General features: G+C 41.2%; 1 protein-coding gene across 1 annotated transcript; it reads right to left on the reverse strand.

Annotated features, from left to right (window-relative positions):
- Positions 1-10,683: 10,683 nt before the first annotated feature.
- LOC124661805 lies at positions 10,684-13,752 on the reverse strand. The gene is made up of 2 exons (XM_047199689.1): positions 13,469-13,752; positions 10,684-12,243 (listed from the first exon to the last, which is right to left on the reverse strand). The coding sequence occupies exons 1-2, from the start codon at positions 13,750-13,752 to the stop codon at positions 10,914-10,916; spliced, it is 1,614 nt and encodes a 537-aa protein (XP_047055645.1). The 3' UTR covers positions 10,684-10,913.
- Between the last annotated feature and the right edge of the window lie 10,282 nt (positions 13,753-24,034).

Raw genomic sequence — 24,034 nt, forward strand, 5'->3', positions numbered from 1 at the left:
AATAAATAGATAGATGCTAGACTCTACACCCTCTTGTTGGATGATGAACACCACTAACTGTGTAGGATCACACGAACCCTCAATGTCGGAGTTAACAAGCTCCACAATATTCAATGTTCATATTTAAATAACCTTAGAGTGCATGACAGATCAACATAACCAAACCAAGTACTAACATAGCATGCACACGGTCACCTTCACACTACGAAAGGAGGAATAGATCACATCAATACTATCATAGCAATAGTTAACTTCATAATCTACAAGAGATCACAATCATAGCCTACGCCAAGTACTACACGATGCACACACTGTCACCATTACACCGTGCAGGAGGAATAAACTACTTTAATAACATCACTAGAGTAGCACACAGATAAATTGTGATACAAAACACATTGCAATCATAAAGAGATATAAATAAGCACTTCACTATGCCATTCATAATAGCGAATAAGTATTCTGTGAAATATAGCCTAAGAGACCCACACGGTGCACACACTGTCACCTTTACACACGTGGGACAAGGAGTCTCCGGAGATCAAATAAGTAAAATCCACTTGACTAGCATAATGACATCTAGATTACAAGCATCATCATATGAATCTCAGTCATGTAAGGCAGCTCATGAGATTATTGTATTGAAGCACATAGGAGAGAGATTAACCACATAGCTACCGGTACAGCCCCGAGCCTCGATGGAGAACTACTCCCTCCTCATGGGAGACAAGCAGCGTTGATGAAGATGGCGGTGGTGTCGATGGAGAAGCCTTCCGGGGGCACTTCCCCGTCCCGGCGGCGTGCCGGAACAGAGACTCCTGTCCCCCAGATCTTGGCTTCGCGATGGCGGTGGCTCTGGAAGGTTTTCTCTAGTTTCGTCGAACGTGGTAGGGTTTTCGCGACGGAGACCTTAAGTAGGCGGAAGGGCAGGTCAGGGGGCCACACGAGGTGGCCACACAATAGGCCGGCGCGGCCCAAGCCCAGCCGCGCCGCCTTGTTGTGTCGTCGCCTCGTGGCCCCACTTCGTTTCCTCTTCGGTCTTCTGGAAGCTTCGTGGAAAAATAGGACCCTGGGCGTTGATTTCGTCCAATTCCGAGAATATTTCCTTACTAGGATTTCTGAAACCAAAAACAGCAGAAAACGGAACCGGCACTTCGGCATCTCGTCAATAGGTTAGTTCCGGAAAACGCATAATAATGACATAAAGTATGCATAAAACATGTAGATATCATCAATAATGTGGCATGGAACATAAGAAATTATCGATACGTCGGAGACGTATCACGCCCCGTCGACCTGGCCGGTGCGGTCGCCACCGCCAGCACAAGACGCGCCCCTGCGCCGAGTCGCGGACGAGAACCTCCGCCGCCGCCACTGAGGCTTTGCCCGGCAGCGCCTCTGGCGGCGACGTGATGTCTACGGGTGCTTCTATTCTTGTAGACAGTGTTGGGCCTCCAAGAGCAGAGGTTTGTAGAACAGCAGCAAGTTTTCCTTAAGTGGATCACCCAAGGTTTATCGAACTCAGGGAGGAAGAGGTCAAAGATATCCCTCTCAAGCAACCCTGCAATCACGATACAAGAAGTCTCTTGTGTCCCCAACGCACCTAATACACTTGTCAGATGTATAGGTGCACTAGTTCGGCGAAGAGATAGTGAAATACAAGTAGTATGGATGAATATGAGTGGTAATAGCAATCTCAAATAAAGATGGCAGCGAGTAAACATGCAACAGAACAGTAAGTAAGCGGAGATTCGATGTTTGGAAACAAGGCCTAGGGTTCATACTTTCACTAGTGGACACTCTCAACATTGATCACATAATAAAACCACTCTACACTCTCTTGTTGGATGACAAACACCATTAATTGTGTAGGGCTACAAGAGCACCTCAATGCCGGAGTTAACAAGCTCCACAACATTCAATGTTCATATTTAAATAACCTTAGAGTGCATAATAGATCATTGCAATTATACCAAGTACTAACATAGCATGCACACTGTCACCGACAGACTATGAAAGGAGGAATAGATCACATCAATACTATCATAGTAATAGTTAACTCCATAATCTACAAGAGATTACAATCATAACCTATGCCAAGTACTACATGATGCACACACTGTCACCATTACATCATGAAGGAGGAATAGAGTACTTTAATAACATCACTAGAGTAACTAGATCACAAAGAGAGAGATGAACCACATAGCTACGGTAGAGCCCTCAGCCTCGGGGTAGAACTACTCCCTCCTCAGCATGGAGACAGCGATGGCGGTGAAGATGGTGGTGGAGATGCCTTCCGGGGGCACTTCCCCGTCCCAGCAGGGTGCCGGAACAGAGACTTCTGTCCCCCGAATTGGAGTTTCGCGATGGCGGCGGCTCTGGAAGGTTTTCTGGTGTTTCATCAATCCGTCTCGAAGATTTAGGTCAGGACGGCTTTAATAGGCGAAGAGGCGGAGTCGGAGGGGCCACGGGGCCTCCTCACACTAGGGGGGCGCGCCCCCCCGGGGCCGCACCGCCCACACGTGTGGGGCCCCCAGGGCTCCCCTCTGGTCCCCCTTTGACTTTCTGGAAGGTTCCGGGAAAAATAAGATGTTGGGCATTGATTTCGTCCGATTTCGAGAATATTTCCTTTGTAGGATTTCTGAAACCAAAAACAGCAGAAAACAAGAACTGGCCCTTCGGCATCTCGTCAATAGGTTAGTTCCAAAAAACGCATCAAAACGATATAAAGTGTGAACAAAACATGTAGGTATTGTCATAAAACTAGCATGGAACATAAGAAATTATAGATACGTTTGAGACGTATCAAGCATCCCCAAGCTTAGTTCCTACTCGCCCTCGAGTAGGTAAACGATAAAAAAGATAATTTCTGTAGTGACAAGCTACTTACATAATCTTGATCATACTATTGTAAAGCATATGAGATGAATGCAGCGATTCGAAGCAATGATGAAGACAATGAGTAAACAAATGAATCATATAGCAAAGAATTTTCATGAATAGTAATTTCAAGACAAGCATCAATAAGTCTTGCATAAGAGTTAACTCATAGAGCAATAGATTCAAAGTAGAAGGCATTGAAGCAACACAAAGGAAGATTAAGTTTCAGCAATTGCTTTCAACTTGTAACATGTATATCTCATGGATAATTGTCAACATAAAGCAATATAACAAGTGCAATAGGTAAACATGTAAGAATCAATGCACACAGTTTACAAAAGTGTTTGCTTCTAAGATAGAAAGAAGTAGGTAAACTGACTCAACAATAAAGTAGAAGAATGGCCCTTCGCAGAGGGAAGCATGGATTACTATTTTTGTGCTAGAGCTTTTTAAGTTTTGAAATCATATAGAGAGTATAAAAGTAAAATTATGAGAGGTGTTTGTTGTTGTCAACAAATGGTAGTGGGCACTCTAACTACCTCATCAACCAGACTCTCAAGAGCGGCTCCCATGAAGGACGTTATCTCTACCAGCAAGGTAGATCATCCCTCTTCTCTTTTGTTTACACATGTATTTTAGTTTCATTATTGATGGATGACACTCCTCCCAACCTTTTGCTTACACAAGCCATGGCTAACCGAATCCTCGGGTGCCTTCCAACATTCACATACCATGGAGGAGTGTCTATTTGCAAAATTAGGTTGCTTACTGATAGATCAGGGCAAATCATGTGAAGAGAATTATTAATGAAAGTTAATTAATTGGGGTTGGGAACCCCGTTGCCAGCTCTTTTTGCAAAATTATTGGATAAACGGATGAGCCACTAGTCCATTGGTGAAAGTCTGTCAAGAGTAAATGACAAGATCGAAAGATAAAACACCACATACTTCCTCATGAGCTATAAAACATTGACACAAATAAGCAGTAATAAAGTTTTGAATTGTTTAAAGGTAGCACATGAAGTATTTGCTTGAAATGGCAGGAAATACCACATAGTAGGTAGATATGGTGGACACACATGGCATAGGTTTTGGCTCAAGGATTTGGATGCACGAGAAGAATTCCTCTCAATACAAGGCTAGGCTAGCAAGGTTGTTTGAAGCAAACTCAAGTATAAAACGGTGCGACAAGACTCACATATGAACATATTGTAAGCATTATAAGACTTTACATCGTCTCCTTGTTGTCCAAACACCTTAACCAGAAAATATCTAGACTTAGAGAGACCAATCATGCAAACCAAATTTTAACAAGCTCTATGTAGTTCTTCATTAATGGGTACAAAGTACATGATGCAAGAGCTTAAACATGATCTATATGAGCACAACAATTGCCAAGTATCAAATTATTCAAGGCATTATACCAATTACCACATGCAGCATTTTCTGTTTCCAACCATATAACAATGAACGAAGTAGTTCAACCTTCGCAATGAACATTAAGAATAAAGCTAAGAACACATGTGTTCATATGCAACGGCGGAGCGTGTCTCTCTCCCAAACAAGGAATGCTAGGATCCGATTTTATTCAAACAAAAACAAAAACAAAAACAAACAGACGCTCCAAGTAAAGCACATAAGATGTGACTGAATAAAAATATAGTTTCACTAGAGGTGACCCGATAAGTTGTCGATGAAGAAGGGGATGCCTTGGGCATCCCCAAGCTTAGACGCTTGAGTCTTCTTGAAATATGCGAGGATGGACCACGGGGCATCCCCAAGCTTAGGTTTTTCACTCTTCTTGATCATAGTATATCATCCTCCTCTCTTGACCCTTGAAAACTTCCTCCACACCAAACTCGAAACAAACTCATTAGAGGATTAGTGCATAATCAAAAATTCACATGTTCAGAGGTAACACAATCATTCTTAACTCTGGACATTGCCCAATGCTACTGGAAGTCAATGGAACAAAGAAATCCATCCAACACAGCAAAAAAGGCAATGCGAAATAAAAGGCAGAATCTGTCAAAACAGAACAGTCCGTAAAGACGAATTTTTTAGAGGCACTTGGACTTGCTCAGATGAAAATGCTCAAATTGAATGAAAGTTGCGTACATATCCGAGGATCACGCACGTAAATTGGCAGATTTTTCCGAGTTACCTACAGAGAACCCTGCCCAAATTCGTGACGAGACAAATCTGTTTACGCGCAATAATCCAAATCTAGTATCAACCCTACTATCAAAGACTTTACTTGGCACAACAATGCAATAAAATAAATATAAGGAGAGGTTGCTACAGTAGTAACAACTTCCAAGACACAACAAAACAGTAGCAAAATAAAGACATGGGTTATCTCCCAAGAAGTTCTTTCTTTATAGCCATTAAGATGGGCTCAGCAATTTTAATGATGCTCGTGCAAGAAATAAGAGTTGAAGCAAAAGAGAGCATCAAGAAGCAAATATGAAACAAATTTAAGCCTAACCCACTTCCTATGAAAAGGAATCTTGTACACAAATAAATTCATGAAGAACAAAGTGACAAGCATAAGAAGGCAATACAAGCGCAACTTCAAAATTCTCAACATAAAGAGGGGAAACTTAATATTATTAAGATGCATATAACCATGTTTCCCTCTCTCATAATAATTTTCAGTAGCATCATTGATGAAATCCACAATATATCCATCACTTAAGACATTCTTATCATGGTTCATATGCATAAAAGTATCATTATTTTTGGCATAAGAAAAACTCTTCTCATTAATAGTAATTGGAGCAGGATCATTATCAAGAATTTGAACATGGTAAACAAGTTGCATACTAAGGGAATGGTTTTTGGCAATCCAATCATAACTATGAAAAGTTTCATAAGGGTAGTTATAACCTATATCATAGCATTCTTTATAATAATCATCAAAGATTGGAGGCACAGTGTCATCATAAGAAATAGAATAGTTATCTTTCACAGTATGTTCATCTGTGACCATACCATCATTGTTACTAGAAGGAGATGTATCGAACATATAATGATCAGTAGCAAAAGAATTTTCAAACACCTCATCCCCAAGCTTAGAGCTTTCTGTATCATTATGGGAGGAAGCACAGATAGTACTAATACTATGGCAATTATTAAATTTATCATTTTCAAAATTAGTTTCCCAGAGATTTGCAATATCAAAAGTAGTGTGCTCTTTCAAATCATGATCACTAATGTAGGTAAAGGGCATAGGAAGATCATTGTATTCAGATTCATTATCATAATAATCATCAGGAGCAACATACTTACGGTTACCTATCGTTATCTCATACACGCGGGGATATGTTGTTACCTCTTTCTTTTTATTCCCCTTCTTCTTCTTCTTCTTCTTCTTCTTCTTCTTCTTCTTCGTTCCCTTTTTCTTCTTCTTCTTCTTCTCTTCCTTCTCCTCGTTCCCTTCTTTAGGAGGAAAAGGCTTGAAGGGAGGCTTCTCCACATAACCTGATTTATTTCCAGAAACAATAGAAGAAACTTGGGAGGATTCCTCCTTTTCATTAATAAGTTCAAAGCACACAGCGGTCCTATCATATTTTGGCAAAGTGTCATCTTCTAAAATATTTTGTATGTAAGTATTTGTATGGCAATTATCAATGCAATAAGAAAAACACCCATGCAGGACATCATCAATATCAAGATCACTCATATGTAACAAAGAGATTTTTCTTGATAACTCTTCACACCACAAAAATAAAGTAAATTCATCATGCTGATTAGGAGTAATTTCATCATCACAATACAAATTTGCAGCACTCATGGGGTTCGAATTATCATTGGAGGAGCATTGAAAATTAAAATGACCCGCTCTATGGCAAATTTCACAAATAAAAGGATAGAGGGCACAAACTTTTTTACCAAGATCATCTAGAGCCCTAGACCACTTTCTAGTTTTTTCATTCATATGGTGGATACAATATTCATCTTTGATTTGATTAATTCCACAGGGTCTATGCATTCCACAAAAATTAACATGCTTATAAGAAATAGCATTCTCAGAAGTTTGAGCATGTTTATTGCAATCATTAACAACAATTTCATTTTCCATGCAAGTGTCTTTGAAAGGTTCATGATACTTATCAAAATTCTTCCTAGGCAATTCAAAATGAGAGGCAAAAGCTTTATAAAGATTTGCAACAACTTGAGAGTCAAGACCATAAGTAGCACTCATATTTCGAATTGTATCAGTATCCATAAAAGTTTCAATGCATTCATAATCATAATTTATACCTGACTCTTTACCTTTGTCGTTCTCCCAATTTTCAGCGTTCTCCTGAATCCGATTAAGAAGGTTCCATTTAAACTCTTCTTTATTGCGCGTGAATGATCCAGAACAAGCAGTATCCAGCAAGGTTTTATCTTGAAAAGAAAATCTTGCATAGAAATTATCAATGATGATATTACCAGGAAGCTCATGATTGGGGCATTTGAGCATTAAAGACTTCAATCTCTCCCATGCTTGAGCAATACTCTCTCCATCATGAGGCCAGAAATTATATATGCGGTTTCGGTCTTCGTGAATTTCACTTGGAGGATAGAATTTAGAGTAAAATAGAGGCACAATATCCTTCCAATCAAGAGAATGCCCATCCTTCAGCGAGTTTGTACCAATGCGCCGCTTTACCAGACAACGACATAGAGAATAATTTCTTCTTCACTTCATCCATAGAGATACCTGCACACTTGAATAACCCACATAATTCATGCAAAAACAGTAAATGATCTCCAGGATGGACAGTTCCATCCCCTTCATAGCGGTTATCCATAACACGTTCAATAATTTTCATAGGTATTTTATATGGAATACTTTCAGTAGGTGGATTTAAAATATCACAAGCATCATTAGAGTTATCGCATATGGGAGATAAAGTATTATTAGAGCAAATTTTCTCCCCTAAAGATGGGAAGCTAAAAAGATCATGAAAACTAGCTTCCCCAAGCTTAGACTTCTCCATAGCATTAGTAGTAATTGTGTTCATACTAATAACATTGCTACTAGCATGCAAATAAGGTTCCATAGGTTTTTTAATTTTCGCATCAAACAATTCTAACTCAGGAAAAAGATTAAAAAGCTCACCAAATTTTTTGTTGTTTTCCATTATGCCTAACTAGTGAAAATAAAACAAGAAACAAAAAGATGCAATTGCAGGATCTAAAGGAAATAGCTTCGAGCACTCACACACCGGCAACAGTGCTAGGAAATAGCTTAGTAGTCGGAGGATGTGAATACCTTTTACCTTACTTCCCCGGCAACGGCGCCAGAAAAGTGCTTGATGTCTACGGGTGCTTCTATTCTTGTAGACAGTGTTGGGCCTCCAAGAGCAGAGGTTTGTAGAACAGCAGCAAGTTTCCCTTAAGTGGATCACCCAAGGTTTATCGAACTCAGGGAGGAAGAGGTCAAATATATCCCTCTCAAGCAATCCTGCAATCATGATACAAGAAGTCTCTTATGTCCCCAACACACCTAATACACTTGTCAGATGTATAGGTGCACTAGTTCGGCGAAGAGATAGTGAAATACAAGTAGTATGGATGAATATGAGTGGTAATAGCAATCTGAAATAAAGATGGCAGCGAGTAAACATGCAACAGAACAGTAAGTAAGCGGAGATTCGATGTTTGGAAACAAGGCCTAGGGTTCATACTTTCACTAGTGGACACTCTCAACATTGACCATATAATAAAACCACTCTACACTCTCTTGTTGGATGACAAACACCATTAATTGTGTAGGGCTACAAGAGCACCTCAATGCCGGAGTTAACAAGCTCCACAACATTCAATGTTCATATTTAAATAACCTTAGAGTGCATAATAGATCATTGCAATTATACCAAGTACTAACATAGCATGCACACCGTCACCGACAGACTATGAAAGGAGGAATAGATCACATCAATACTATCATAGTAATAGTTAACTCCATAATCTACAAGAGATTACAATCATAACCTACGCCAAGTACTACATGATGCACACACTGTCACCATTACATCATGAAGGAGGAATAGAGTACTTTAAGAACATCACCAGAGTAACTAGATCACAAAGAGAGAGGTGAACTACATAGCTACGGTAGAGCCCTCAGCCTCGGGGGAGAACTACTCCCTCCTCATCATGGAGACAGCGATGGCGGTGAAGATGGCGGTGGAGATGCCTTCCGGGGCACTTCCCCGTCCCGGCAGGGTGCCGGAACAGAGACTTCTGTCCCCCGAATTGGAGTTTCGCGATGGCGGCGGCTCTGGAAGGTTTTCTGGTGTTTCGTCAATCCGTCTCGAAGATTTAGGTCAGGACGGCTTTAATAGGCGAAGAGGCGGAGTCGGAGGGGCCACGGGGCCTCCTCACACTAGGGGGGCCCCCCTGGGCCGCGCCGCCCACACGTGTGGGGCCCCCAGGGCTCCCCTCTGGTCCCCCTTTGACTTTCTGGAAGGTTCCGGGAAAAATAAGATGTTGGGCATTGATTTCGTCCGATTCCGAGAATATTTCCTTTGTAGGATTTCTGAAACCAAAAACAGCAGAAAACAGCAACTGGCCCTTCGGCATCTCGTCAATAGGTTAGTTCCAAAAAACGCATCAAAACGATATAAAGTGTGAACAAAACATGTAGGTATTGTCATAAAACTAGCATGGAACATAAGAAATTATAGATACGTTTGAGACGTATCACGGCGGCAGGAAGAGAAGGCGCACGGGGGAGGCGAGAGGAAGGGCTACCGGAGCGCCCGGGCACGGCGCGGCGCCGCCGCGTCGGGGCGAGGGTTAGGAGGGGTGAGGGTCAGGAGGGTCCTGACATGCTATCATTGATCCGCCATAAGTGTGGCCTTCAAAAAACTCAAACAGAACTCGATTTACAATAATAATAAAAAAGTGGAATACATATTTTGTGTTAAAGTACGATTTCTTCACAAGCACACATAGATCCGAACAGTAAACCTGTAATTTTCACCACGAAATGTGTTAATTTGAGGAGTACACACAAAAAAAAGTTGTGGATCTATAATAAAAAAAAGTTTTTTTTAGCAGACAGATAGAGTTAGTTATTAATGAAACTAGAAGGATACCCCGCGCTACAGCGGGAATTTTCTAAGAAATTATATTATCTAAATGAAATGGTATAATACGTATAAAATATAAATTGTTTATAGAAGTATGCAAGATTCAATTGGTCAAAATAGTTGAGATGATAAATTTAATTTACATAACTTTTTTGTACATTTGATGGCTTCAAATTAGCAGTTGAATAAAAAAGTGGTGAGAGGGATAGTTTGCATGCAAGGATACATCAATAATAAATATTAGTGGGGATGATATGGACATTTGATTGACTAATGAAATAGATGATGTGGATGGCTTACATGTAGTAGATAGACTAACATTAATTGCAGATAGTGGAGTTTTGCTTTATAAGAAGTACTATAGATTAAGTGAGATTGTTTTTCAGATTTTTCTGAAACTTCAAAATAGAATTTTCATTTTTTTTGTAAGTTGCAGGCTCTCAGAAACGCAGGAGCCAAACGACCGCATCTACGACCTTTGAGTAAACAAAGCGAGATGTGCGCATATTCATTCAGGAAGATCCTTCCTGGTTTGCAATGACTTGAACACGCTTCAGCAAATATGACAGGATGCAGAAACCCCTAGCTGGTAAAACACGAAGCATTCCCCTATTCGGCTCGGAAAATGTCACTACTGGACAGTTTCATAAATAATACAACTCTGGTTGTCTGTGCCAATGCACAGCAGCATCCTCAACATCGCACCTGACTGAAAATAAAGCTAGTATATTCTCTTATGGCAGTTCGTTGTATGCCAACTGGGTAAACAGAAAAAGGAATAATGCTAGCTAATGTTAAATTGAATAGAATCACCGGAGCAGTTTACAGCTAGTATAGATTTACACCATACGACTACAAACAAAAAGGAGATGTTTAGTGGAACTGACTAAACCGAAAGATGTGATATCTTTGTATGGTCTGGAGAGAGGGGGTCATAGTATCAGGTTATCCACTTGGAGGTAACCTGAGCACTTTGCCTAGGTTTCATCGGAACACGGGACATGTTCCTCTTTTTCATGTTCGAGGAGACGGTAGGGCTGAAATAAACTTGGCTTTTCTGTGAAATTGCTGCGGCTTGCAAATGCGGTTTTCTTAGAGGAATGAATGTATGCGACCTTGAGGGGGGCCCTTTTGAAGATTCGACACTTTTAGGTGAATCCCATTTGCTATGATTCGCAAAACTCTGTGATCTACCAACTGGCTGGGGCCTCTTTTCCTTTGGACTTGGAATGTTTCTGCTTTCCATAGTTTCCGCGGAGTACATTGTCTCTTCCCCACTGCTAAAACCATCCCTCCTATCTCCTTGTTCTGATATCGCCGGTGGTGAGGAACTTGACTGCGCCTCACTCCAGCAATTTTCCTGGTAAGCAACATTGTGCTGGGCGTCGCAGTTGACCCGCGCATTGGCTAGCCGTGATTCATGTGAAACTGAGCCATTTGGTTTCATCTTACTCTCATCAGGCATCATTTGCTTTAGAGGAGGTGGTAAGCAAATAGATCTTGGATGTCCTGGAGGAAAGCTGATACCCACAAGTGAACCTGGTTGGTCATTCTTAGGTCTGGACATCTGCGAAGTTGGATCTCGTCGGTCTTGAAAAGAGCGTGAAGAGCCATTTTCACCATATGAAATCTTGGCAGATGCTGAACTGCATGATCCATGCAGCTGTGTTGGCCTTGATGGCATCTGCGATGATGACAATACACCATCCTCTTGCTCAGTGGTCTTGGTATAACGAAGATGACCCATAGAAGAAGGTTCGCTTCGTTGTCCAGCAGATATTAATCGTGCAGGAGGCATCATTGGCTTGCTGACATCTTCCAAGCTACCAGTCCAGTGCTGTTTTAACCATTCACATACTGCAGGGATGGGGATCCCAAACTGCATAGGCATGTCCTTCTTTGATGCAAGGAGTGCAGATGATGATGCAGAAGCGTACCCTGTAGGTGTCGAAGGCGCAAGCTTCATCGGATCACAGACCATAAAAGCTAGATTCCCATGCATATCAAAACCAGCAGATCCAGGTCGCCATGAGACTCCATCTGTTGAGAACTTTATAAGGTTGTCCGTTGCTATAACAACCTTCCCCTCACCCACCGCCAAATCTGTTCTGTTTGTGTGGCCCAGGAGCAAAACTGTACTGCCAAGGTCCAAGCTGGGGTTCAAGCAGGTCTTCAGGAAATGAGGCTGTTGCCCATGCGAATCTGAGCCATCATCCACGATATCAAGCCCGACTATCGTAAGGTCCAGAATTGGACTAGTAATAAAGAACCTGAAATGAAAAAAAAAATGTAAAACTGGTAGCAATGACAATAAGCAAAGGCATGTAAAATAAAGGCTCATTAGAGTACATAAGCCACCAAAGTAAAGCTTATTCCATCTCTACTAGCAAAGAGAGTATGCACAGAGCACTACATTTTTCTCCACAAGAACTAGTCCATTAATATCACCTTTCATTTCTTATCAATTATCATACAGCTAAATTACAAATTTGTTGGGCTCTTAGCGAATCTTTTCTCTATATAAAATCAAGATTGAATTTCATATCTAGCCTGCCCAACTTGCTCGGGAAAAAGGCTTTGATGTTGTTGTTGTAAGATCCAGATTGAGCCCATCTTGAGAAAAATACATTAAAAACAACACGCCCTACGCCCATCAATCAAGTGAATAAATGGAACCACGGACCACTTTCAGCAGATATTACCTCACATTGATTCTTATCTATAGTAGACTAGTGTCCAAAATTCAATACTAGAATTTATGCATACCTGTACAGAGAGGTGAGTGATCCTATGCGGCTACACCAACTTTTCTGCTAGCTAGTACATAACCAACTTTAATCTTGCATACCTCAATAAATGGCAAGAAGCCACTACTACATCAGGTGAACATTCTTATTTGGTATATAAGTTGTTAGATATTCACTTTCACCAAAGTAATATTAATAGGATATTATAATCTTGTAGTACACCTGGTTGCATTTTATCCACAATAAAGAACAGCTAGAAATCATGCCCCGCTTCACATACGGCTGCCACAATAAGTGAATGCATTAATAACATCAAGATTGTCGAGGTCCATGATCAGAAGCTCAAATGATTCCCTGGACCATAAGGAAGTCAACCCCACAAAAGTCTTAATCTTTCGCTTTTCACTCAAATGCAGAAACTGGGAAACTAATATGGAGCTGACCCACAAATCTGGCAAAAGCTTGAGCCATTTCTAACAGCATTGCTGCTGGGGATTGCTACAGAAACCTAACAGGTTCCCATGAATTGAAAGACGGGAAGTAGATCTTCTTCCACCACGGTACCACAGGAACAATCCGAGCACGAGCGCAGCGCGAAGAAATTGCCAAAGTCTTATGCAATTAAAGTGTTTCCATTGAGCGCTGGGCAAGAATCAATCGATTCCTGGGCAAACTCGGCACAAAAATGCAACCGCATTGCACAGCCAAAATCAACCGCAAGCAGAGACTGTTCCGGGGATTTTGTTACCTCTGAGGCACGAGGCGGGCCAGGAGGCGGCCCTGGCTGAGGCGGACCTCGGCGGCGCCCGCGGCGGCGGCGGATGGGACGGTGCCGTGCGTGGTGAGCAGGAGGCCGCGGTGGATGAGGATCCCGTCCCCGCGTTTCCCTCCTGCCCCTTCTCCGCTACGGGGGAAGGACACGGCCGCGACGGCGGGGCCCTTGGCGGCGAGCAGCGTGGACTTGATCCGCTCCAGCTTGGCCCCGCCGCCGGAGCAGAAGCACCACCCCGAGCCGTCGCCCAGGACGCCCATCCGACGCCGCCGCCGCTCTCGCTCCCTCCTCCGACAGCGGCTACCGGCGCACGGGGGCAGGGCGGTCGGCGCTGCCCTCGACCTCGAGCCACCGGTGGCTGGCTGGCTGGCTGGCTCCTATCGTGCTGAGAGGAAGGGGAGGAGTAGTAGTACAGAACGTGACACAGTGTAGTCGTGTTCCTTCCTGGGATACCTAAACGGTAATGGGGCCTTTGCATTATCGCAAAATTCTGCGATATCCCCACTCGATTCCAAAGTCCCCATGAATCATCAAGTTATCCAAGGTGGGGCGGCCGATGAGTACTTTTGGATTTATTTATTGTGTTTTGCCCACATGAGATTGTATCATACGCAAAATTGCTTCTTCATTGGAAATTAGTGTTTTCCCTTCCAATACTTGTGTTGTTCATGTGCATAATGCGCCACTAGTCGAAACCAAACACACTACTCACATCTACACCCCTGTGAGCGAGGTTACCCCGTGTCCACGTGCCTCCTACTTTGGTTCGGCTTTTACCGAGCCTCCTTCCCTCATATTGCTCAAAGTATAGGCTATATCTCACCTACGCTAGCAGGGGGTGATTATACTCATATGTGTCCCATATCACCAAGGTTGGACATGGTGAGGTAGCAATTGCAGCAAAAACGGAGAGTGTGTCGTGACGAGGTGCAATAGGCGGTAGCGGTGGGAGGCACGGCGGTGAGTTCCTCCCACACCTCAGAGTTAGAGGATACGCAACCCGGTCGTTAGAATAGAACCAATTGATGCCTCCTGCACTATTTTATCTAGACATCCAAGATGAATTAGAACCAACTGAATTCCTAAATACCGACGTGACAATTATGTTTGTTGATAAAACACTAGTCTTGATGGGAGTTATTAAAGATTTTTCCATTTCTATTGGTCCATATACATATCCCATTGACTTTGTAGTAGTTGATATGCCCACTAACTCATATTGCCTGATTATTCTTGGAAGAACTTTCTTAAATACCGCAGGGGCAAGTATTGATTGCAAGAAGGGGACATTTTCTCTCAACTTGGGGGAAGATGAAATCCAATTCCATTTCTCAAAATTTCAACGCAAACCCACTTATGAAGAGTTTGAAGAAGAAGAATGAAACACTATCACTAGTCTTACCGCTCTATTTTATGAAATACATGATGATGATCTAGAGAGAAGCTTGGCTGAAAATAATAATATTCCCGAACCCGAAGACATTGGTAAGATGGAGATTGATTAGTATGTTGACTCCTCTCCTATAATCTTTGATGAATGAAGTTTATGAAGTTCTAGAAAGAAAGAGAGATGAGGAACTTCCACCCCCTGAACTCAAACTTCTTCCTAAAAAATTAAAGTACATGTTTTTAGATGATACTAACAAATACCATGTTATTGTAAGTGTTGATCTTACAAAAAAGGAAGAATAAAACTTGATGATTATAATAAACATGCACCGTAAAGCTTTTGGGTATTCTATGGATGACTTGAAGGGGATTAGTTCCTTGATGGCCACTGATACGTCCATTTTGCATCACTATTTTATATCATAATTTACTGTTATTCATTGATATATTTCATATTTAGAGATGATACTTATGTTATTTCACCTATTTTGCATGTTTCATGATTATTGGAGAATCACTCACCGGAGTCGGGATTACTGCTGGAAAAAGCACCGTCGGGATACGGTATTTCGAAGATCAACAACTGACGGAAAATATACCGAAGCTCTTATTATTCCAGAAGACGGACACAGCCAAAAGGGGAGGCTGAGGAGGGCCGCCATGGGCCCCCCCCATAGGCCGGCGCGGGGTCCACCCTGGCCACGCCGCCTTGTGGGAAGGGGGCCCACGACCCCCCTCGGCCGTCTCTCCTTCGCGTACTTCATCTCCCGAGAACCCTAAGGTGTGAAGAGGCATCGAGAATAGACAGAGCCGCCTCTGCGGGGCGGAGAAACACCAGAGAGAAAAGAGCTCTCCGGCAGGCTGAAATCTGTCGGGGAAATTCCCTCCCGGAGGGGGAAATCGTCGCCATCGTCACCGCCATTGAGCTGGACTTCATTGGGATCATCAGCACCATCATCTCCACCGCCGACACCATCATCTCCACCGCTGTAACATCTAGGGTTGAATCTTGATTATTTCATAGGGGAAACTCTCCCGGTATTGATTACTCCTTGTTATTGATGCTATTGAGTGAAACCATTGAACCAAGGTTTATGTTCAGATTGTTATTCATCATCATATCACCTCCGATCATGTTCCATATGATGTCTCGTGAGTAGTTCGTTTAGTTCTTTAGGACATGGGTGAAGTCTAAATGTTAGTAGTGAACTATGTTGAGTAATATTTAATGGTTTGATATTTAAGTTGTGGTGTTATTCTTCTAGTGGTGTCATGTGAACGTCGACTACATGATACTTTACCTTTATGGGCCTAGGGGAATGCATCTTGTATTCGTTTTCTAATTGTGGGGTTGCTGGAGTGACGACAACTCGAACCCCGTTGGTATATCGATGCATGAGGGATAGTAGGATCTCGAGTTTAAAGGTCTGTGGTTAGATTTATCTTAATTACTTTCTTGTATTTGCGGATGCTTGCAAGGGGTTTAATCACAAGTATGTATTAGTCCTAGGAAGGGCGGTGCATTAGCATAGGTTCACCCACACAACACTTATCAAAACAATGAAGATTAATCAACTATATGAAGCGAAAGCACTAGACTAAATCCCGTGTGTCCTCAAGAACGTTTGGTCATCATAAGTAAACAAATCGGCTTGTCCTTTGTGCTAAAAAGGATTGGGCCACTCGCTGCAATTATAATTCTCGCATTTTACTTACTTGTACTTTATTTATCTGCTATATCAAAACCCCATAAAAACTTGTCTGTGAGCATTTACAGTGAATCCTTCGTCGAAACTGCTTGTCAACACCTTCTGCTCCTCGTTGGGTTCGACACTCTTATTTATCGAAAGTACTATGATACACCCCCTATACTTGTGGGTCATCAAGACTATTTTCACGGCGCCGTTGCCGGGGAGTGAAGCGCTATTGGTAAGTGAAATTGGTAAGGGAAACTTTTATTGTACGTGTTGTTTTTATTTCTGCCTGCTGCTATAATTCATTATGGAGAGATCTTCTCTTGAATTCCTATTTGGAAAGTCTACTACTACTGCAACGGTAGTGGACGAGGCGCCAGGTGAGAAAGAGGTTCCATATAAAATACCTATGAAAATTATTGAACGTGTTGTGGATAACCGCTATGAAGGGGATGGAACTGTTCATCCTGGAGATCATTTATTGTTTCTACATGAATTATGCGGGTTATTCAAGTGTGCAGGTATTTCTATGGATGAAGTTAGGAAGAAACTATTCTCTATATCGATGTCTGGTAAAGCGGCGCATTGGTATAAATTGCTGAAGAATGGGAACTCTCTTGATTGGAAGGATATTGTGCCTCTATTTTATTCTAAATTCTATCCTCCAAGTGAAATTCACAAAGACCAGAACCGCATATATAAATTCTGGCCTCATGATGGAGAGAGTATTGCCCAAGCATGGGGGAGATTGAAGTCTTTAATGCTCAAATGCCCCATTCATGAGCTTCCTGGTAATATAATCATTGATAATTTCTATGCAAGACTTTCTTTTCAAGATAAAATCTTGCTTGGATACTTCTTGTTGCGGATCATTCACGCGCAACAAAGAAGAGTTTAAATGGGACCTTCTTGATCGGATCCAAGAGAATGCTCGAAGGATGGGAGAACGACAAAGGTAGAGAGTCAGGTATAAATTATGATTATGAATGCATTGAAACTTTTATGGATACTGATAAATTTCGTAATATGAGTGCTACTTATGGTCTTGACTCTCAAGTTGTTGCAAATTTTTATAAAGCCTTTGCCTCTCATTTTGAATTACCTAGGACGAATTTTGATAAGTATCATGAACCTTATAAAGATAAAACTGATTCACCTATAGGTAAATGTGTTGAAATTAAAACTGTTGATCATATTCTTCCTGAAGCTTATATTGAAAAAACTCCTTTCCCTGCTAAAATGAAGGAGTATTCTGTTATAACTAGTGTGGTTAATAAAAGTGCAAAGAAACCTATAGAACCTGAGGAGCAAATAAATGTTGAACCTGTTGTTGCAATAGTTAATGATCTTGTAACTGAAAATGTAGAAGATGGTCACATCATTTTACTCGTGAAGATGCTTCTAATATTGTTTCACATCCTAGTAAGTCTAGGAAAGGTAGTGTTCCTATGCTCTCTGTTAGAATTGGTGATCATTGTTATTATGGTTTATGCGATATTGGTGCAAGTATTAGTGCCATTCCTTATGAGCTTTACAAGGAAATCATGCATGAAATTGGGTCTTGTGAACTTGAAGATATTGATGTGGTTATTCGGCTAGCTAATAGAGAAACTATCTCCCCTATTGGTATTGTTCGAGATGTGGAAGTTCTATGTGGTAAGATTAAATATCCTGCTGACTTTTTGGTACTTGGTTCTGCTGCTAGTAAGACTTGTCCTATTATTTTTGGTAGACCTTTTCTAAATACTTGTGGAGCTATAATAGATTGCAAGAAGGAGAAAATTGTGACTAAATTTGCTGGTGAATCTTATGAGTTTAATTTCTCTAAATTTGCCAAAGTTCCTTATAAAGCTGAATTGCCTAATAGTGATTTTAGAGTTGAACAGCTTGCATCTATTGCTCTTGCTCCTAGTAATCCTTTGCAGCAACATTTGGAGGATCATGAGAGTGAAGTCTTTAGGGAAGAAAGGAATGAGCTTGATGAAATTTTCCTTCGTCAACCTATTCTTAAACATGACTTACCGGTTGAAGATCTAGGTACAACACCACCACCAAAGGAAGATCCTGTTTTTGATTTGAAACCATTGCACGATAATCTTAAGTATGCTTATATTGATGATAAGAAAATATATCCTGTTATTATTAGTGCTAAGCTTTCAGATTTTGAGGAAGAAAGGTTATTGGAAATATTGAAGAAACACCGAGGAGCTATTGGCTACACTCTTGATGACTTGAAGGGGATTTCTCCCGCTATTTGCCAACATGCCATCAACATGGAAGATGATGCAAAGCCTGTTGTTGAACATCAGCGTCGTCTAATTCCTAAGATGAAGGATGTGGTAAGAAATGAGGTATTAAAACTTCTTGAAGCTGGTATTATATATCCTATTGCTGATAGTAGATGGGTTAGTCTTGTGCATTGTGTTCCTAAGAAAGGAGGAATAACTGTTGTACCCAATGATAATGATGAGCTCATTCCTCAAAGAGTAGTTGTAGGGTATAGAATGTGCATTGATTATCGAAAAGTTAATAAAGTTACTAAGAAGGATCATTACCCTTTACCTTTTATTGACCAAATGCTAGAAAGGTTATCTAAAAATACTCATTTTTGCTTTCTTGATGGTTATTCTGGGTTTTCACAAATTGCTGTTATTCTGACTAAGGATCAAGAGAAAACCACTTTCACCTGTCCCTATGGAACTTATGCTTATAGGCGTATGCCTTTTGGTTTATGTAATGCTCCCGCTACTTTTCAAAGATGCATGTCTGCTATTTTTCATGGTTTTTGTGAAAAGATTGTAGAGGTATTCATGGATGATTTTTCTGTCTATGGGAATTCTTTTGATAATTGTTTGCGAAACCTTGATAAAGTTATGCAGAGATGTGAAGAAACTAACCTTGTTCTTAATTGGGAGAAATTCCACTTTATGGTTAATGAAGGAATTGTATTGGGACATAAAATTTCTGAGAGAGGTATTGAAGTTGATAGAGCTAAAGTTGAAGCAATTGAGAAGATGCCCTATCCTAGGGATGTTAAAGGTATTCGTAGTGTTCTTGGTCATGCTGGTTTTTATCGGAGATTTATTAAAGATTTCTCTAAAATTTCAAAGCCGCTTACTAATCTTCTTCAAAAAGATGTACCTTTTATTTTTGATGATGATTGTAAGGAAGCTTTTGAAACTCTAAAGAAAGCCTTAACAACTGCTCCTGTAGTTGAACCTCCTGATTGGAATTTACCTTTTGAAATTATGTGTGATGCTAGTGATTTTTTCTGTAGGTGATGTTCTTGGACAGCGAGTAGATAAAAAATTGAATGTTATTCATTATGCTAGTAAAACTCTTGATGCTGCTCAAAGAAATTATGCTACAACTGAAAAAGAATTATTAGCTGTAGTTTTTGCTTGTGATAAGTTTAGACCTTATATTGTTGATTCAAAAGTTACAATTCATACTGATCATGCTGCAATTAGGTACCTTATGGAAAAGAAAGATGCTAAGCCAAGGCTTATTAGATGGGTGCTTCTTTTACAAGAATTTGATTTACATATTGTAGATAGGAAAGGTGCCGATAATCATGTTACTGATAATTTGTCTAGATTAGAAAATATTGCTTATGATCCTGTTCCTGTTAATGATAGTTTTCCAAATGAACAATTGGCTGTAATAAAGGTGAGCTCGCGAGAAAGTCCATGGTATGCTGATTATGTTAACTTTATTGTCTCCAAGTACTTGCCACCAACCTTTTCAGCCCAGCAAAGGAGGAAATTCTTTTATGACTTGAGGCATTATTTTTGGGATGACCCACACTTATATAAAGAAGGAGTGGATGGTATTATGCGAAGATGTGTCCCCGAATATGAACAAAAGGAGATATTGAGTAAGTGTCATGGTAGTGTTTATGGAGGACATCACGCCGGAGATAGGACCGCACAAAAAGTTCTACAGTCAGGTTTTTATTGGCCAACTCTCTTTAAAGATGCAAGGAAGTTTATTTTATCCTGTGATGAATGTCAAAGAGTTGGTAATATCTCTAGACGCAATGAAATGCCTATGAATTATACTCTTGTTATTGAACCATTTGATTGTTGGGGATTTGACTTCATGGGTCCTTTCCCTTCTTCAGAAGGTAACACTCATATACTTGTTGATGTTGATTATGTTACTAAATGGGTGGAAGCCATACCCACAAAAAGTGATGATGGTGATACCTCTTTAAAAATGCTTTTAGATGTTATTTTTCCTAGGTTTGGAGTACTTAGATATCTTATGACTGATGGAGGTTCTCATTTTATTCATGGTGGTTTTAGAAAAAATCTTGCTAAATATGGTATTAATCATAGGATTTCTTCCGCTTATCATCCTCAAACTAGTGGGCAAGTAGAATTATCAAATAGAGAAATTAAATCTATCTTGGAAAAGACCGTTCATAAATCTAGAAAAAATTGGGCTAGTGTTGCCGTGGGAGGCAATTCTCTGTGGTGTAACTTTTCTTCAGATCCCCGGCAACGGCGCCAGAAAACTGTCTTGATGGCGTGTAATACACACGTCCGTTGGGAACCCCAAGAGGAAGGTGTGATGTGTACAGCGACAAGTTTTACCTCAGTAAGAAACCAAGGTTATCGAACCAGTAGGAGTCAAGGAACACGTGAAGGTTGTTGGTGGCGGAGTGTAGTGCGGTGCAACACCGAGGATTCCGGCGCCAACGTGGAACCTGCACAACACAATCAAAATACTTTTCCCCAACGTAACGGTGAGGTTGTCAATCTCACCGAGCTTCGCTGTAAACAAAGGATTAGATGTATAGTGTGGAAGATGATGTTTGTTTGCGAAGAACGGTAAAGAACAATTGCGGTAGATTGTATTTCAGATGTAAAGAATGAACCGGGGTCCACGAGTTCACTAGTGGTGTCTCTCCCATAAGATAAATAGCATGTTGGGTGAACAAATTACGGTTGGGCAATTGGCAAATAAAGAAGGCATAACAATGCACATACATATATCATGATGAGTACTATGAGATTTAATCGGGGCATTACGACAAAGTACATAGACCGCTATCCAGCATGCATCTATGCCTAAAAAGTCCACCTTCGGGTTATCATCCGAACCCCTTCCAGTATTAAGTTGCAAACAATAGACAATTGCATTAAGTATGGTGCGTAATGTAATCAACACAAATATCCTTAGACAAAGCATTGATGTTTGATCCCTAGTGGCAACAGCACATCCACAACCTTAGAACTTTTTGTCATTGTCCCAGATTCAATGGAGGCATGAACCCACTATCGAGCATAAATACTCCCTCTTGGAGTCACATGTATCAACTTGGCCAGAGCCTCTACTAGCAACGGAGAGCATGCAAGAACATAAACAACATATATGATAGATTGATAATCAACTTGACATAGTTTTCAATATTCATCGGATCCCAACAAACACAACATGTAGCATTACAAATAGATGATCTTGATCATGATAGGCAGCTCACAAGATCTAACATGATAGCACAATGAGGAGAAGACAACCATCTAGCTACTGCTATGGACCCATAGTCCAGGGGTGAACTAAGCTTGGGGATGCTGATACGTCTCCGACGTATCGATAATTTCTTATGTTCCATGCTACATTATTGATGATATCTACATGTTTTATACACATTATATGTCGTATTTATGCATTTTCCGGCACTAACATATTAACAAGATGCCGAAGAGCCGGTTGTTGTTTCTCGCTGTTTTTGGTTTCAGAAATCCTAGTAACGAAATATTCTCGGAATTGGACGAAATCAACGCCCAGGGTCCTATTTTGCCACGAAGCTTCCAGAAGACCGAAGGAGAGTCGAAGTGGGGCCACGAGGTGGCCAGACACCAGGGCGGCGTGGCCCAGGCCCTGGCCGCGCCGGCCTGTCGTCTGGGCCCCTCGTGCCGCCTCTTTACCTGCCCTTCCGCCTACAAATAGCCTCCGTCGCGAAACCCCCGATGCGAGAGCCACGATACGGAAAACCTTGCGAGGCACCGCCGCCGCCAATCCCATCTCGGGGGATTCGGGAGATCGCCTCCGGCACCTGTCGGAGAGGGGATTCATCTCCGGGAGGACTCTTCACCGCCATGGTCGCCTCCGGAGTGATGAGTGAGTAGTTCACCCCTGGACTATGGGTCCATAGCGGTAGCTAGATGGTTGACTTCTCCTCATTGTGCTTCATTGTTGGATCTTGTGAGCTGCCTAACATGATCAAGATCATCTATCCGTAATTCTATATGTTGTGTTTGTCGGGATCCGATGGATAGAGAATACTATGTTATGTTAATTATCAAGTTATTACCTATGTGTTGTTTATGATCTTGCATGCTCTCCGTTATTAGTAGAGGCTCGGCCAAGTTTTTACTCTTAACTCCAAGAGGGAGTATTTATGCTCGATAGTGGGTTCATGCCTCCATTAAATGCGGGACGGTGACGAGAAAGTTCTAAGGTTGTGGATGTGCTTGTTGCCACTAGGGATAAAACATTGATGCTATGTCCGAGGATGTAGTTATTGATTACATTACGCACCATACTTAATGCAATTGTACGTTGTTTTGCAACTTAATACTTGGAAGGGGTTCGGATGATAACTTCGAAGGTGGACTTTTTAGGCATAGATGCATGCTTGGATGGCGGTCTATGTACTTTGTCGTAATGCCCAATTAAATCTCACTATATTTATCATATCATGTATGTGCATTGTTATGCCCTCTCTATTTGTCAATTGCCCGACTGTAATTTGTTCACCCAACATGCTTTTATCTTATGGGAGAGACACCTCTAGTGAGCTGTGGACCCCGGTCCTATTCTTTACATCGCATACAATCTCTGCAATACCTGTTCTTTACTTGTTCTCTGCAAACAATCATCTTCCACACAATACGGTTAATCCTTTGTTACAGACAAGCCGATGAGATTGACAACCTCAACTTGTTTCGTTGGGGCAAAGTACTTTGGTTGTGTTGTGCAGGTTCCACGTTGGCGCCGGAATCCCTGGTGTTGCGCCGCATTACATTCCGCCACCATCAACCTTCAACGTGCTTCTTGGCTCCTCCTGGTTCGATAAACCTTGGTTTCTTTATGAGGGAAAACTTACTGCTGTGTGCATCACACCTTCCTCTTGGGGTTCCCAACGGACGTGTCAATTATACGCACATCAAGACTGTTTTCTGGCGCCGTTGCTGGGGAGATCAAGACACGCTGCAAGGGGAGTCTCCACTTCCCAATCTCTTTACTTTGTTTTTGTCTTGCTTTATTTTATTTACTACTTTGTTTGCTGCATTATATCAAAACACAAAAAAATTAGTTGCTAGCTTTACTTTATTTATTGTCTTGCACTCTATATCAAAAACACAAAAAAAAAATTAGTTGCTTGCATTTACTTTATCTAGTTTGTTTTATTTACTACTGCTAAAATGGCCACCCCTGAAAATACTAA

This window comes from Lolium rigidum, chromosome 6, assembly GCF_022539505.1.
Source record: "Lolium rigidum isolate FL_2022 chromosome 6, APGP_CSIRO_Lrig_0.1, whole genome shotgun sequence".
NCBI classification, from domain to species: domain Eukaryota; kingdom Viridiplantae; phylum Streptophyta; class Magnoliopsida; order Poales; family Poaceae; genus Lolium; species Lolium rigidum.

Bases quoted from the DNA above. Each gene is read 5' to 3' on its own strand.
- LOC124661805 (XM_047199689.1), bottom strand. From the start codon at position 13,752: ATGGGCGTCCTGGGCGACGGCTCGGGGTGGTGCTTCTGCTCCGGCGGC. The intron at 12,244-13,468 runs GTAACAAAATCC...TTTTCATTTCAG, and splicing joins GCCCGCCTCGTGCCTCAGAG to GTTCTTTATTACTAGTCCAA.